This window comes from Xyrauchen texanus, chromosome 9, assembly GCF_025860055.1.
Source record: "Xyrauchen texanus isolate HMW12.3.18 chromosome 9, RBS_HiC_50CHRs, whole genome shotgun sequence".
NCBI lineage: Eukaryota > Metazoa > Chordata > Actinopteri > Cypriniformes > Catostomidae > Xyrauchen > Xyrauchen texanus.
In genome coordinates, this window is record NC_068284.1 from 11,161,735 (window position 1) to 11,178,879 (window position 17,145).

Sequence of the window (17,145 nt, forward strand, 5' to 3'; positions counted from 1 at the left end):
CTCTTTTTATTCTTTACACTATACAAAATGTACATTCACTCCAGGTCTCGACCCGTTCACATTCTTTATCCGCTAGGAAATTTTGCTGTTAGTGTTTGAAATCTACCCACTGATACTTTGTTGTTGTTTGGTGTATTGATGATTTATATTGTAGACTGCCACTGAGTTTTATGACCAATTATTGTCAAATTGAAAATGTTCCTCTCTGCCCTATCAGGTTCTGCATTGTTCCTTTCTGAAAATAGCAGCCCTGTAATAAATAACAAACAGTACAATTCAACTTGACTGGTGAATCAAAACCATGTTGTGAAGTATGGTGGCTCTGAAAATAGACTCTCGCTTCTTACAACATGAAAACTGCAATGCTAAAAAAATACACCCCTTTCATGGCTGGATTCTCTTTATTAAAAAAATAACTCTGTCGTTCCGGGTCAGTCTCTCTCCACAAACCTCATCCAGGGGAGTGGGGCCAAGCAGGACCCCAATCAAGACCACAGTTCACAAGCATGCTAGGGTTGTGCCCGAGCAGAAAACACCTCTCTGGTCTTGAGACAGGGAAGGCCGACTGCATGCACCCTCACCGAAGCACACTGCTGGTAAGTGAACAAGACTGTTGTAATAATATATATGTAATTAGAGGCTTGAATTCTCTGCCGAGGAAGAGCAAGGATGCACTTCAAGCAGAGGTGACGTTGGGCTGCGGTTCTCGTGGTAGGGAGTTCATGGTGTTGTTGACTTCCAGCTGTGGGTAAGGCTGCGGAGGTTGGGCTGTGCTTGGCCCAAGCTGTGAGGGAGCCCTGGAGGGGTTGGAGCTGGATTGGATGGAGAGTTGGGAGAGTTGCTCGCTGTTGGCTAGAGATTTTAGCACAGCATTCTCTCGCTCCAGCTCAGAGTTCCTCTCAAAGAGCTCCTTTATCTGCTCCTTTAACACCTCCACCTCCTCCCGCACAGCATACATCAGATGGCTTTTCACTAAATCCTACAGGACAGGGCCAAAAATGACATTAAATTTCAGCAAACTTTGCAAAAAAAAACAACAACAGCAGCACAATCAAAACTCAAAATCTGTCCACAGAATGTGATGAAATTTATTACAATTACTATTAATACAACTTATTTATATTTACTATACATTTACATTATTATATTTGTTTATTAAAAATGTAAATACATAGTATATACATATTATATAGTAATATTTTAATAATCAAATAATATAATACATTTTTAATACATAATAAACATTTATAAATATATGAATAACAATATATAATTAAACTATTATTTTATAACAAATTCACAGCAAGTTTAAATAGAAAACATTATAAATCTTACCATTGCTTGCTCTATTTTGTTATCAATAGCGACGACACTCGCTCCTGAGGCACTGCAATTGAAATAAGTAATATTTAAAACTTTTGTTATATAAAATACATTAAAACCACGTTTTATTTTGCAGACATTTAAAACCCTGCACAAATTAAAGGATAACAGACTTTCCCACAGCACTGCTGTTCTCCTATTGTTTCTGCGTTACATTTGGTGTTATATTGCGCCACTTTCACACAGCAAAACACACATTCGAGCGTTCCACTCAAACACACGTCAATCATCCAACAGAACGCGACAAATCCCGCCAATATTACCTGGCGCGCGCACAAATCAAACGGCTCACGGAAGAGAAGCGCGGGAGACCAGGATAGTTATGCAGCGCGCGAGTTACTCTGCCCCTCATAACGACAACAAACAAACAGCGCGCGCACACACACACACACCACAGTGAAGCACACAAGAGTGCTGTGTGGGGGGTGGCAACCCTCATCTAATACTTTTTCAGGTTTTTTTCCCCCCAAAGCGGGCGGAGTCTGAAGTTGCTTCAATTTAGAAACATTTGAGATGAAGCAATCGCATCATTTGATTTGACACCGTCTTGTGTACTTCAGAATTTTCCACAACTACAAACTCGGAGTTTCAAAGGCAAAGTGTTTTTTTTTTTTTTAACTTTACTATTATTCTATAATATGAGAAAAAGTAATAATAAAGAATAATTAAAAGGTCAAAACGTTTTGCTGGTACTTGTATATGTATATTACAGTGTTGTTTACTACTAGTAGTGAAAACACAAATATTAACAATATTTTACAGTTGTAACATGAAATTTCCTAGTGAAGTATACTATCTATCCATCTAAAAAAGAAAAGAAAAAAAGATACCTGTTAAAGAAATACATTCATGGCACTGAAGCCACAGATGCAGGTTAGATGTATAGAGACCCTGACTGCCATTGATGTCATTAACTTGCAGAGACAGTGGGTGCTTCTCATTTCTTAAATTGTGCATCCTTATTTCCTTGCTCCTCCGTCCGCAAACCTGTGACCGAAACCGGTCAAAGTCCACCATCATGAAGGACGTATCAGTTCTCTAAATGCACCGCAAGGAGGCAAGGAAGCACTGGAGCATCCTATGTGAAAGACTTTTTGCTGAGGCACCTGACAAACATATATGTTCTCCTCCCCCTTCACATCTGACAAAACAGTTTAAATACAAGTTTCACCTGTGCGGTTTAAACAAACCATAATTATCAAGTCCCAGACACTACAACAGATTTTAAACCAGCTTTATATATCTAGATGTCTTGTCATCTGGTGTGCGCATCATCCTGATGAGCGAGAGACCGATAATGAGCCACAGCCAATGAAATATAGAGAGAGCACAAGAGGAGAGCAAGGTATTAAAAGGCAGAAGACAAAAAAACTAATTAGAAAATAAAATTTCTCCCTACCTGCTGTCTTTATTTTCAACTGTTTGCCTTTTTATTTTCTTTTGCAAATATCCACAAAAATGGGAGAGACATTCTTTCATGTTTGCTGACATTATAAAGAATAAATTGCGCAAGTTTGTGAATGAATTTAGTTATCTTAACTTTAAGATGCATTTTGAGCTATCCGTTTGAAACGGGATAATGCTAGAGTTACGCTTGGATTTAAAGGGAAATAAGCATTTGATCAGAAAATTTTAAAAAGCGAATGTAATGATGTCTGGCTTGTATATTTGTGATTGGATCACCCAAAACTCATCTTAATACCAGGTGTACACTCAGTCAGGGACGAGTGGTCGTGTAGTTGATACACTTCAGTCCTATAGTGTTCGCATCAGTGGATGGAAATCATTTTGGGTTGAACTACTTTTTATTGATACTTTTCTGTACTTAATGAATTATATGTATATTTATAATAAAAATGTATCTCGCTTTGTCTGCCATCTTTTCTGCCGAGCTCATCAGGGTGCATTGTGGGATGATGTGTCCGGGGAAGGATGCATACAATGATACCTTAGAATTTGGCCAAAACGACATATCTTAGGAGGCAGCATAATTAAGAAACCAACATTTTGAAACAGCATTCACGTCGGGAGCACACCTATGATGCCTTAAAAGTGCTGCCTCCAGAAGCTCACTAGGTTTTGTAGACCCAATATCTTGTTTTGGCCAAACTCAAATGTATCCTTCCCCAGTCAGTGTTGGGTAAATTACTCAAAACAAGTAATCCACTACAAATGACTAATTACTTCATCTAAAAAGTAATCACTTTACTTCTTATTTTACTTTCATGTTACTTTCTAAATCACTTTCATAGAAAAGCTTTTGGTTTTCCGCTCATTCAAAAGTTCTATATTTGTTCATTCGTTGTCGCACACCCTTCAGCTTTCACATAAACACTAGCAGACGTAAACATGAATAAATATTTTAAATGCATTAAACATATTACTTTAGCGCAGCTACTTAAAAGTAATTACTTTAACTGAAAGCAACTGTAATCTGATTACAAGAATTTAAAATGTAATACGTTGCATACCATAAAGACAGCGAGGCAGCTCACCAAGTTTTGGAACAGACCCATTCTGTACTTTTTCCTACAGTTTACTTGCACAGGAAGAGCACTAAAGCAGATCAACCATAAAGAGGAAGTGTATTCAGTACTACTACAATATGAAATATTGAACCGTTCTCCGAACTGTTATAAATTGCACACAGATGGCTAAATTAAATGCACACTCCCTTTATGAAGAATTATACCATCTTTTAATTCACAAATCACTTAATATGAAGAGGGTAGTGTCTGTCTTGCAGTACAGCAATTAAAATGTAAATAATTTTACCAAAACAGGTACAAAGTGTGTCCACACAGAGTCCACAGAGAACACAAAAGGAATGCATACACGGGTATCTCATCATCACAAATATCATTGAGTCACAAGACTGACCAAAGAATACTTCAAGCAGGATCTTTACACCTAAAGAAACAGTATGTTGGGGAACATGTTCGACTGACATATAAGATCCAGTCTTGCAACATATCAAGACCACAGCGATGGGTGAAGCTACCTCAAGCAAAAGTATTTAAAGGTTGCTGCCTCGTCCAGTCAAACAAAGAATCCATTTGTCTAATGATACATTCTCTTTATTCTTGTCTTTAAGAAATAAGATGCTAGGGCATCTGAGGTCAGATCATAATATGAGTAAAGTATGAACGCTGACTTAGCAGAGTGCTCCCATCAAAGTGTCATGAATAGCTGCAAGGTGGAAAGTCAATTATTACTCAAGTATCTGACAGGAAGTGGGAGGAAACAATGTAAATAAACTTGTGAGTACTTGTTACTGCTCCAAAGTGAATTACAGCATTATAAACCTTGAAGCTTAAAGCAAAAAAGTTTTTGAAATCTGACAAAATGACAAAGTTACAAGAATCTTTAATAAGCGCACGAAATGCAATTACAATGCAATGAAACTTTGCCAATGACTTAACCGGATTAAAGACTAAGGACAATTTCAACTATTGATTTGATTTAGTTGTCGAATATAAATATACAATTTATTTTATTACAAAATATTCAGATATTAGCAAATATATAAGCAGTTTCAGTCAGTGTAGGAAGACAGACTCGACTGCATCATGGTAATGTATGGTAGAGCTCAAATGCAGAGCTCATTTGCCACGATTCTCAAATTGGTGGATCTTTTCTCTTCAGGATCATGGGTAGTGTAGCTTTAAACAAGGAATTGCTATTAAAAATTATTTAAAGTTGAAATAATGCAGACATATGGCTTCAACAGAGGCATATATCACAATTTACAACTTTGGAGCTCACGGTAGGCCTGTCTTTAAAGGTTAATAAGTTGTCGTTAAAAGATTATTTACCTATGGAAAAATAAACGGGAGTTTTATTTCCGAAACCAGACTGTTGCGCTCTATCGATTATTCACAAGCCACAAGAGTTAACTGCAGCTCCACACTGGCTTTCAGTTAATTCATGATTATTTGTGTTAGTGAACACAAGCAAGGGGTTTGAAATGCACCATTCAGTGGCCAATTGTTCCATGTTTAAAGATTTGGCACTTGACAAGAGCGCTATTGCCATTGTAAGTGTGTCAGAGAGAACCAAGAAAGCCTCAAAGCCATGCTTGGCCCATGCAGCACACTTCAAACATTTTTGTTCACACCAGGGTCTATCCCGTTACTGTACCTATCACAGGTCATCTTTGAGTTCTTCAGCCTACTGCCAGACTGGAAGGCTTGGTAGAAAGCTGTGGAGGGGTTCCTGCACTCCATTCAGCAGAGAGAGAGAAATAGAAGAGTTATATAAGAAATTAAGTAAACCCCCAACAGTGCGTATCTGGAGAAGGTATCTAACTGCATGCCTTCATCCATCAAACCCCCATTCCTAAGGTGCATTTAGACATGATTACAAAGTTATATCAACTTGCAGTCTGCTTAAATGCTACCATTATATATATATATATATATATATATATATATATATATATATATATATATATATATATATATATATATATATATATATATATATAAAAATTCATGATCCCTCCATTTCTTGCGACTCTTTTTAATAAGATGTAATTTACAGCAGAGTCATATTTGATTTTTGCGAGAACAACAACGAGGGATAGACCTACAGTTTTTAGATTGTTCCACTGATGAAACATTGAAAAAAGAACTTTCCAAGAAATTTCAGTAGACAAACTCATACAACATATCCATATCTCGTTGTCATTCTTGCAAAAAGATAGTGCTATTGTGAATAAGGTCTATAGCATCTCTGATTTAAACTTAAGTAGCATCTTTAATGGTGTTAATGTCGATATATTTTATTTATTTCTGTGAATCAGTTCAAATTGTCCACATCAATAAATTGATTCAAAACTAATTTCACTCACTGCAAAAATGTGTTTGGATCGCTCAAATCTGCCTTATTCCATGTTTTAGTAAAATAATGTAATCAGCTAAAAAGGCTGTTTAGTAAGGACATTTCTTATTCTTTTTTACAGAGCGCAATTGTGCCCACTAATTTTTTTTTCCATAGGGATTAGATACATTTCTACATAAAGAGCTCTAAGCTAAGAACCAAACCAACCAGCTCCAAGGTGAATCACAACATTACAAACTTTGATTGGAATCAAAAAGTAATTGAAAAATCTGACAAAAAGATAAAAATGCAAGACTGAACAAAAAGTCTTTCATGAGGGAATACAATCCCATGAAGCATTGACGGTTATGTAATAGAATTATGTCAGTGCATCATGGAAGTGGTGGTCATTGCACGCCCTTCTGACGCACTTTGTTTGTGGCGCTTATCTGATTTGTGGGTCTTTATCTGCAGGATCTTGGGTAGAGTAGTTATTCACCACAAATTCCGCTATTAAACACGACTTAAGAATTTCGTTGAAATAACGTGGACTAAGCATATACAATTGATTAACATCTTCAGAGCTCATGGTAAAAATAAATTCCCATATAGAAAATATAAATGGGATTTTTACTTCCAGAATCAGACTGTTGCACTTTTTTACTGGGCAGCCCTAAGCAAATGTTTTGTCTTTATAGCAAGTAATCTAATTTCAGACCGTCTCTGACCTAATCTTTATTGGTCAAGCTTAGGTTCAGAACAGAAACTTTAAATCTCAGCATTGCAATAAGTCGACAATTCGCTCAATTTGTTGTGGTACAGATTCAGCGAGGTAGGGGACCACAGACGTTACCATTAACCCCATTTCCCCCCCAATCTAGTTCCTTACAGGAAAAGGACAGAATGTACTATATCGGGATGGGAGGGCTGCAGCAAACATGCAGGAGCAGACACTCCTCTAGAAAGACCTCTATATTGGAATGGGAGGGACAGGAGTAGATTTACTTCATGTGTCAATATCTGGACTCTGAGCAAACAGCTTTTCCTAGAATCTGTGGAACACTGGCTGCTTTCTGCTGGGGGCTGATACCCCATTAGCACACTGATCCAAAGGGTTTCTATTCCATCTCACTATGCATGTGACCTTGTGGAAACACCAGATTATATCTGTATCCAATAAACGTCTGAATCATTGGTTAAACAGCATTTGAAATCCACTAAAGCTACACATTGAGAAAAATGTAAACATTTTCTGCAAATTCCAAACGTATGTTTAATGTTACTTATAGTTATTTATGCTGACAAGGATTTTACTATTTTGAGCCAACGAAAAATTGTATCACTGTACCATATGCATAATACAAACTAATATTTCCTTTCAACACTGTATTAAAAGAACCAGACTTGAGTTACCATAACAATCGTCAATGACACTGGTTTTCCACCAAACATTACGCTTATTATTTCATTAGCACTGCTGGACCGGTACACCGTTTATACCCCTAAAGAGGATCGGAGCAAGAGGTTTGCCATCAGAACATGCATTTTGAGAAGTCTGAATAGGAAGCATAAAGGTATGGTAATATTAGACTAGGGCTGGGCGTTGTATCAAATATTTAAGATATAATAATGATTGGTTATATGATGGTTATAAATGTGCTTTTTCTTTGGACATTAAGTTTCAAAAAGGGCACATCAGTAGACAAATTTCATGACATTTGTTCATTTGGCAGACGCTTTTATCCAAAGAGACTTACAAAAGGTAAAATATCATAAGCGAAAGTGCTGCGTAACAAAACAAATCTTGTAAAAAGACAGATAAACATGGTCTGTATGCGCTTCAGAATAAACTGGTGATCCGCTGTTCGGTTCAAGTGCGGGGGTCATATTTTAATGCTTTTAGAGCAGTTCACATGCATTGTGAAAAGTACTGCAGGTTCAAGCATTCGCACAATTCCAAACATTAGAAACCGCTACAAGTAATACCAATTTACCAATGGAGTACAGTATAAGAGAAAAGGAGATGACAGCGTTTCACCAGATATGGAACATTTTTCAAAGCTTTTTCTAATTTCTGATTTTGTGACTTACAGTTAGTTCATTGTCATTGCTAATGATTAATCGATATTCATTCATTAACGTTAATGATTGTCGATAAGAAAATGTCTTACATTTTACAACCCTAGAAGAATCTCACTAACCATAACAGGCCTTAAGAAATTCCCCTGCAGGAAGTGCCTGAAAAGTGTGTTCTGAAGACTTTGACAACTTGTGTTCAGCTTCTCTGTCAGCGTTATTACCTGAGAGGATGTGTTGAGGGAAACGTGGTTTAAAAGAACAAGGGAATGCTTGCCGAATACAAAGACGCTTTCTGGTATGACAGCACCAAGAGACATTACAGAGAGATCGTCAGATTGGCAGAGAATGTACATTCTGTCATGTGCTGGTGTTGAGAGACTGAGACACATTTACACATTGAATACTTGACATATGATCTGCACTTGCGTAACAGTAATGGAGTAGGTCATTCAATTGTTTTCATCAACAGACAGAACTAAGCTAGTTTTGATAGCTGAGGTTTTACCACAGTACTTTATTTTACTTGAAGTTTAAAAGTTAATTTTACTTACTTTGCTAATATTAATTTTCGATTAGTCCATCTTACATACTTGGTTATTCATCTGGGGTTGATTATGATATCACAAATAGGCAAAAACGGAAGCAGTTACACATTCTAACCAGCAGACGGAGTGAATTCTGATCTCATGTTTCACAATGAGCAAATTCATCTAAAAATATTTCAGATGTTGGGCTCATAATCCAGACACTTACCATGTCAAAAACATCACTTATGTGACTAGGCCATTTTTAACTGTTATTGTGCAGGCCATACACCTGGCCAATGTTGTGCATAACTGTGCGTAGCAATCAATGCTCTGATTGGGTGAATCTGATGAAACCTTTCAAGGCACATATTTCACTCCAAAATATTTTGCTTAAAGAAAATGTGGAATTACTTTTTTTTTTTTCATTAATTTTTTCATGACAATTAAGCGTCAACACATCATTAATATAATGCAAAAAAAATTACATATTTTTATATACCATCTTCTTGTACAGCTTTTAATTTATGTTGATTTAAATGAATCATTGTATTACAGTAATTTCTGACCATTATTTTTCTTAGTAAAAATCAACTGCTGTACAGTTATGAAAATCTAACTGAAGAATCACAACTGAAAAATATCTGCAAGCAGCAATACCTGGGTCAAGCCAATTATCGGCACCAAGAGCAGCAAAAGAAGCTTTGTGACATGTTTTTTGATTTTTCCGATCAACAGTGTATGAGGAATTAGAAAAACTAAATGTTCAATCATAAAAATGGATTTATTTTTAAAATAACTACAAATAGTAAGTTCTTCGAATTTTAGTACCATTTTTGGCACTGTTCTGAAACCGCTCAGGTAGTATCTGGGCATGATTGTTATCATGCAGGAAAGCGTTATCTCCTGACCAGTAGGGGCAGTGCGTCAAAATGCTACAGGTATGCTCAGGGCCTAAAGATGATGACACGTATCATGTTTCGTCCCAATCCCTCAAAGCTTTGCAGAGATACAGCCTCAAGTTCAATTTTCAAATTCATTGAAGTGCCACTCGAAAACGGTATGTTTATTAAAATTCTGTGAATAAATTTTGTCGTGAGTGCCTATAGATGGTGCAGGCCAATTTTCATGCAAATTGTACAAACAGTCTAGGAGGAGTTCTAAAAAGTAGGTTTAAAACATTTCCGGGTTCAATCCAAGACAAGTTCAATTAACAGCATTTGTGGAGGAATGTTGATCACCACAAAAGATCATTTTGACTCGGCCCTCGTTAAAAAAAAAACTGGTCTCATTTACCTTCACACCACAAAATGTTGTGGGCAAATTAGACATTTCAATGGGAATCCCTACAGATAATGAATTTCACGCAATGGAATTTCAGTGGTGACCAATTTCCCCTCACAGATTTCATGTGGCATTCAAGTTTGCGAATTCAGTTGACCAATAGGAAGTTGCTTGGTTTGTCAGTGACCTCTGAGTGGGCGATGCTTAATACACAGCTACACTGAATATTCACAATGGACAAGCATATCATTTTATCAGTGAGTGTTTTTTAACATCACTCTCACAGAGCATAAAGTGCAGCATGTGGCTTTACTTTTGAAACAGTGTTTTAATGTTTGTGCAAATGCTATTAGTTGAGTTTAACTTACTGACATCAATAAATTATTCAAAAATAGGCTTAAAAATGGGTCAAATATTAAGTTATTTTGATTTTAAAATGAAATGGGACCGGGAATTGTAAGATTCACCGGATTCATTTTCATCACAAACTAAAATCATTAGGTTAAGAAAATACATTATTTTATTTAATACTCATGAGAAAAAGAAGAATGACAAAAGAAACTGACTCAAAGTACATTTCAATAATCTATGGAACACAAGAAAGTTTAAGAACTACAGAACTATGTTTATGCGTAACACAAATAATGTAAATCTAACTGCACAGAGCAACAAAATAATGCAGAGCAAAAACAGTTGTTGCTAGCTAGGTGAACATTTTTCAGATACTTTCCAGGAACTTGTGAGGAAAAAAAAAAAAGAGGATGCAGCATGACATCGGCAGGCTCATAAACTATTAATGTAGTTACTGAACAGGAATGCTGCCTTGTGGAAATCACTCACCACTTTCTCTGAAATAGTGCCTGTCAAATGGCCAAGGACACATAAGTATGTGTCAAACCATGTCTTTAAAGTCATAATTTGGGGGCGTGATGCCCGTCTCTGTCTTTTAAAAGAGCAGTTAAACAAAACTGAATGACAAAAAGAATGTTTTCATCCATGTAGTTGAGCTAACTTATCTCGAAGTGAAACGGAGGAAGGCCTAATGTCAACTGTGCGATAGGCCTCCACTATCATACCTCTTCCATATCAGCTACAAAAGTAGGACTGTGAAGGGCACGTAGGATGCAAGATTCAGCTCTTGAGAAGCTCACATTAGTCATTTGAAGCACTTAACAGTTCACCATTTCCTCTAGCGTATGACAACCAGTTAAAAGATCATGCACAACTTGCAACCCTGGAACTGAAAGTTGAGCATCTAAGAGGAAGCCATGCAGCGACACTTCTCAACTGAAACGGTGACACCAAATAGACACTGTCGCTTTTCAACTGATAAAGCGTTTTATAGTTACTGTCATTTCTGGTTCGATTGTAACAACCGGAAACAAACAACAAAAAGGTGTTTGTTTTTGTGATTCTGAGAGATTGCCAATCTGGTATACTTGAAATCTCCAGTATCCTTTTAAACCATCAGTAGACAATCAAACACACAGAGTTTAGGTCAATAATTAAATTAACAAAATTGTTGACTTCATTGACATCAGATCTAAATGGAATCCTAAACAACCATTCCTCCTAATGTAAAGTAATGATTGAGAAAATGTAAACAACTTGACAAGAGTATCACAACATGTATTAACAGCAGAATTCTTTTTGACCCGATACTGAACACCCACAACATGAATAGCTGAGATGTCAAGTTCATTTAAGTAATATTCTGGGTTCAATACAATTTAAGATGAATCGACAGCATTTGTGGCATAATTTTGATTACCACAAAAAGAATGCTGACTCTTCCCTCATTTATTTAAAAAGAAAAAGGAACTAAATCTGGGTTACAGTGAGGCGCACACAATGGAAGTGAATGGAGCCAGTCCATAAGCATTAAAATATACAGTTTTAAAGGTGTAGCCACAATACCTAAACATAATACACATTAACATGATTTTAGTCTTACAAAACTGCTTACTAATCTCATCTGTGTAAAGTTACATCCGATATTACAACTTTATTGTTATGACGTTGTAACGTTGGTAAATCCCTGATTTCATCACACTAAAATGTGATCAAGTTTTTGAACTGGCCCCATTCACTGCAAATTTTGCTTAATTAAACGAGAGACATGTTGAAATATTTTTTGGGGTAATCAACATGGTTACAAATGCTGTTGATTTGACTTCAATTTGACTCTCATCATTTATTCACCCTCATGCCATCCCAGATATGACTTTCTTCTGCTGAACACAAATTACAATTTTTAGAAGAATATCTCAGCTCTGTAGGTCCATATAATGCAAGTGAATGGTGACCAGTACTTTGAAGCTCTAAAAGCATACAAAGACAGCATAAAAGTAATCCATAAAACTCCAGTTATTAATCCATGTCTTCAGAAGTGATATGATATCAATATTTAAGTCCTTCTTTACAAAAAATGTCCTCCCTGCCCAGTAGGTGGTGATATACAGGAATAATGTGAATCACCTCAAACAAAAGGAGAATGTAAGAGTGAAAATGAATAGTAAAAAAAGGTTTTAAATATCCATGTGTTTCTCACCCACACCTATCATATCACTTCCGAAGACCACTGGAGTTTTATGGATTAATTGTATGCTGTCTTTGTATGCTTTTTAGAACTTCAAAGTACTGGTCACCATTCACTTGCATTATATGGACCTACAGAGCTGAAATATTCTTCTTAGTATCTTTGTGTTCAGCAGAAGAAATTCAAACACATCTAGGATGGCATGAGGGTGAGTAAATGATGAGAGAATTTTGGTTTCTGCATGAACCATACCTTTAACTTATATTGAACTTGGATTATTCCTTTAAACACACTGTATGGAAATGTATCAGCATAAAGCAGTAAAGGAGAGTAAATGACCAATAAGCCTAGAATAATTGAATATAACAGATTCTGAAACCATTTCTATGCTAATCTGCACTTGTTTGTCATGACACTGTATCCATTAAAACATTGATGAATGGCATTCCCTATCACTGTGTAAGAAATAATACAATGAGCAGGGTTCCCACAACATTTATTCCATTAATTCGAGTTTTCCACTGGTTCATGATTAGTGGATAAGGATTTCAAATAATTGTATAGCGATTTCACTAACAATAACCAATTTCAATCGGAAATATTTTAGAGTGGCGCATAGGCCAGAAGTAATTATATTCATAGTGAATACATTTAGAGTAAGTCAATAGAAAAATCATATTCTCTATAGAACTTTCCATATGTATTCCCAGACATGGAAATCATAATATCAAAATTGCCTGATTCTTCATGACTGTGGGAACTCTTCATGAGTTAAATAAATAAATAAATAAATAAAAATAAAAAATCAGGCAGTCAAAATCACCCTTAATCATTTATTACACAATGAACCTCACCTGTCATCCTCCCCATCAATGGGAATGGATATTCCGAAAAGACTGTTCACAGCCGGGTTGTGCAATTCCAGGCCTTCTGGGATTAAGGGCTTCAGCATGTCTTTATTGTGAACAGCAGAAATCTGTGCAGCAGCATCAGACATCCTCCGGCTCTCATCCGCCTGCCCGAAGCTGCTGGTGGGCATTCCTGGGGTGGCCACAGCCATTCCATTATGGGGGACTTGGGGCGGTTGGCTGTGTGCAGAGGTATTAAGGTTGAGTATGGTTGCCCTCCCAGGAGCAGTTCCTGGCACAGCAGCAGTCACTGGCTCTGTGGGCATGTTCTGCGTGCTTTGTGGGACTGTACACAAACCATGAAATGCTCCCGAGGCCTGGTATTGTGCCACTGGCTGTTGCTGAATGGAGGTCCCTGTTGTCAAGAGCCCCAATAGGCTTGGGACCGGTGACACTGTCTGGCCACCTAGTGGAACCCCTCCATTGGCACTGGACATTTCAACACCCAGAACCTGCATTCCTCCAGCGGCTGGGGTCAGAACGGGTGATGGACCCTGATTGACGCCGAGTCCGATGGACAGGCTGGCCCCTGGGTGGGTCTGGGTTACCGTAATCGGCATGTGCTGTTGACCGTAGTCGGTCAGAGCTGGTTGGGTATGCAGATGATGTGTAATAGGCTGGGTTTGAAAAAGCAGCGGCTGTACTGCAGGAGGCATGCTGGGAGATTTCTGAATGTGAGTGCCCTGATGTACTCCATCATGGGCAGTAGGATGGACACTGCTGCCCAGCACATGCTGTGGAACAATCACAGGCACTGGCTTATTACTAAAGGACTCTAGGGACCCAGATCCTGATGCAACCTGCTGTGGGGCCACGCTGAAACTGTGTGACTGCTCTAGAGGATGTGGTGAGCCGGAGAAAGAAGAACTGTCATAACTCGTGTCAGAAACCCCCACCTGTGCCATTACGGAGCCAACTGTGGCCCCGAGCCCACTGTCCCTATCCGTCCCGGGCTCTGTCACATTCGTATGCCTTATACTATCCACTGCCCGGCTCATCACAGAGCCCTCTTGATCCTTCTCATAATACTCAGTACAGGTCCATCTTCCCCTCCGAAAGGGCTCTCCAGTGCCATGGTCAAGTTTAATGACCCTGAAGCGGGAACTGCAGCTGGCTATAGTAGTCGCACTTGACACATTTGTGACTTGTGCTGGCTGAGACGTGGACAATGTGCCAGCCTGTTGCGCACCAGAGGCCTGAACGTTGCCTGCGCTCTGGTAACCCACAGGAAGCGCGTTACGCGCCCCAACCCCGCCGTTCAGAGGGGCGACAGCGGACAACTGCCCCTCCGATTCACTTACATTATTCAAGGTCTCCTCGGAGGAGCTGATGTCACAAACCTCGGGCTCATAGTCAGTCCTGGACACGTCAAATATCTCGGAGGACACGTCCTCTGTCCGGGACTCATCCGGGTCGTCCAAGCTCTCGGTGTCGTCGGTCGCGCTGTTGGCAGCGACTTGAGCCTGAGTCACACTAGTGATCTGAAAGCAACTCTTCTTCTTCGCAGGCATCTTAGACATGCTGAAAAGCCTTTAAGATGCCCGAACTTCACAAAATAGCAGATTTGTTGCGGCACCGGACCCGAATTTCACAGTTTTGCCCGATGCTCGTGCGTCATCCGTCTTCCTCTTCTCTCCTGTTGCATTTTCGACACGTCAACGGCGGACAAAACAACCTCCACGGGCCGCGTATAATTTAAGAACGTCTCTTCGTGTGCTGGTAAACAGAGCTCGTCTGGTCAGAAACAGGCTGTGCAGTGTGTGTAAGGCCGCTGTCGTAGATTCCGCTGCGTTCACTCCCCCTTGCTGCCTCTCTCTCACTTCTCTACCAACAAAATAAGTATCAAACACATCCTGTGCACGCGCTTCCACACATTGCCTCTGACGTCACCACACTCTGCGATTAACGTGTCGCGTGTACCGTACTAAAATAACTACGGAAAACGGCTAAGAATTAAATTTTAAGGCTAACTAACTAAGAGACTTCGGAAACAGAAAATCCAAAAATTTCACCTCCCAACAAGATGGCTATATAAATTCGCACTGCATGATGGGAAACGAGCGCAACAGGCATGGCGCGTAAAACGATGGTGAATACAAGCTGCAACGCTCAAACTAGTGCAGCAGCGTAAGATAATTTACTCTTTATTTCAAACAGCTGTCTCGCGCCATTTCATTACCAAAATACCTGTATTAAAACCCATAAGTCGAAGCTCATTAGGGTTACCAATATCTGCATAAAACAATGTTTAGCTCTTAAAAATAAAAAAAAACACGACATCTGCCATAAAGGGGTATCCGGGGCTAGTTGTCACAATTTTTACTGAAGTTAATATTTCTCAGGGAAGGGTTGTACAACGTCAACTTCTGTAGATGACCACTAAGACATTTTTGTTCTTGAAAACAATTGTATGTTTCTCTTAACAAAGTATGAATTAAAGGGATAGTTCACCCAAAAATGAAAATTCTCTCATCATTTACTCACCCTCATGCCATCCCAGATCTGTATGACTTTCTTTCTTCTGCAGAAATCAAATGAAGATTTTTAGAAGAATATCTCAGCTCTGTAGGTCCATACAATGCAAGTGACCAAATCTTTGAAGCTCCAAAAAGCATTTAAAGGCAGCATAAATGTAAATCCATATCTTCAGAAGTGATATGGTAGGTATGGGTAAGAAACCGATCAATATTTAAGTCTTTTGTTCACTAAAAATGTACACTTTCAATTTTACATTCTTCTACTTTTGTTTTTAGCCATTTGCATTCTTCATGCACATTGCCAACCATTGGACAGAATGGAGAATTTATAGTAAAATAAAAAAAAATAATCACTTTATTGATTCACTTCAGAAGACATATATTAAACTACTGGTATCGTATGGATTCATTTTATTTTGGCTTTATGTGATTTTTTTAAGTTCTGGTCACCATTCACTTGTATTGTATGGACCTACAGAGCTGAGATATTCTTCTAAAAATCTTTGTTTGTGTTCAGCAGAAGAAAAGTATAAAGTCACACATCTGGGATGGCACGAGGATGAGTAAATTATGAGAGGATTTTCATGTTTGGGTGAACTATCCCTTTAAATTGATCAAGAATTAAATGTTTTTTTGTATTTTAATGATCAATTTAATGCATTGAACAACAATTTATTTAAAAAACAAGAATGTCTTAGTTTGTCTCCTCAAAAATAAATAAATAAATCTCACCGATACAGTATTTAATACATTGCCCTTCATAGCTTAAGTTGTCATAATGGCAAACCTTCCATTATAGGCTTGCTGCCTCATGTTATTAGAGAAATATTTTTTTTTTGAAAATGTATTTCTTTCATTTAGGACAGTTCTGAAACCAAGTCTATTCTGAAGTGAAATAGACTGCTGTCTTTTATAATACCCCTGGTTTTGTCATTTCAGTTATGTTGTATATATATATAATGGTGACTTTTATGCAGGGCTGTAGCAGGGGCGGAGCCAGGAGTTTTTCAAAGGGGTGGCCAGGCAGGGGCAAGCTGTGGTGGCACAGAAATGTTCGGGCATCATTTCTATATCGTCGGACTGATTGGTGGGGGTTGAGTTGATATAATGACACACGGGACGGAAAGGTG

At 38.2% G+C, this 17,145-nt stretch overlaps 1 protein-coding gene across 2 annotated transcripts; it reads right to left on the bottom strand.

The window, feature by feature from the left end:
* Positions 1-674: 674 nt before the first annotated feature.
* LOC127648779 (TSC22 domain family protein 2-like) lies at positions 675-15,566 on the bottom strand. 2 transcript variants are annotated; one of them, XM_052133540.1, is made up of 4 exons: positions 13,485-15,566; positions 5,524-5,598; positions 1,336-1,387; positions 675-979 (listed from the first exon to the last, which is right to left on the bottom strand). In XM_052133540.1, the coding sequence occupies exons 1-4, from the start codon at positions 15,056-15,058 to the stop codon at positions 677-679; spliced, it is 2,004 nt and encodes a 667-aa protein (XP_051989500.1). In that variant the 5' UTR covers positions 15,059-15,566; the 3' UTR covers positions 675-676. The 2 variants fall into 2 exon arrangements, with proteins under 2 accessions (XP_051989500.1, XP_051989501.1); XM_052133541.1 differs by lacking the exon at positions 5,524-5,598.
* Between the last annotated feature and the right edge of the window lie 1,579 nt (positions 15,567-17,145).

Coding starts and splice junctions, on each gene's coding strand:
- LOC127648779 (XM_052133540.1), bottom strand. CDS start 15,058: ATGTCTAAGATGCCTGCGAAGAAGAAGAGTTGCTTTCAGATCACTAGT. Junction 5,599..13,484: donor ATTGATGGGGAGGATGACAG/GTGAGGTTCATT, acceptor AATGGAGTGCAG/GAACCCCTCCACAGCTTTCT. Junction 980..1,335: donor ACAAAATAGAGCAAGCAATG/GTAAGATTTATA, acceptor CCTGTCCTGTAG/GATTTAGTGAAAAGCCATCT.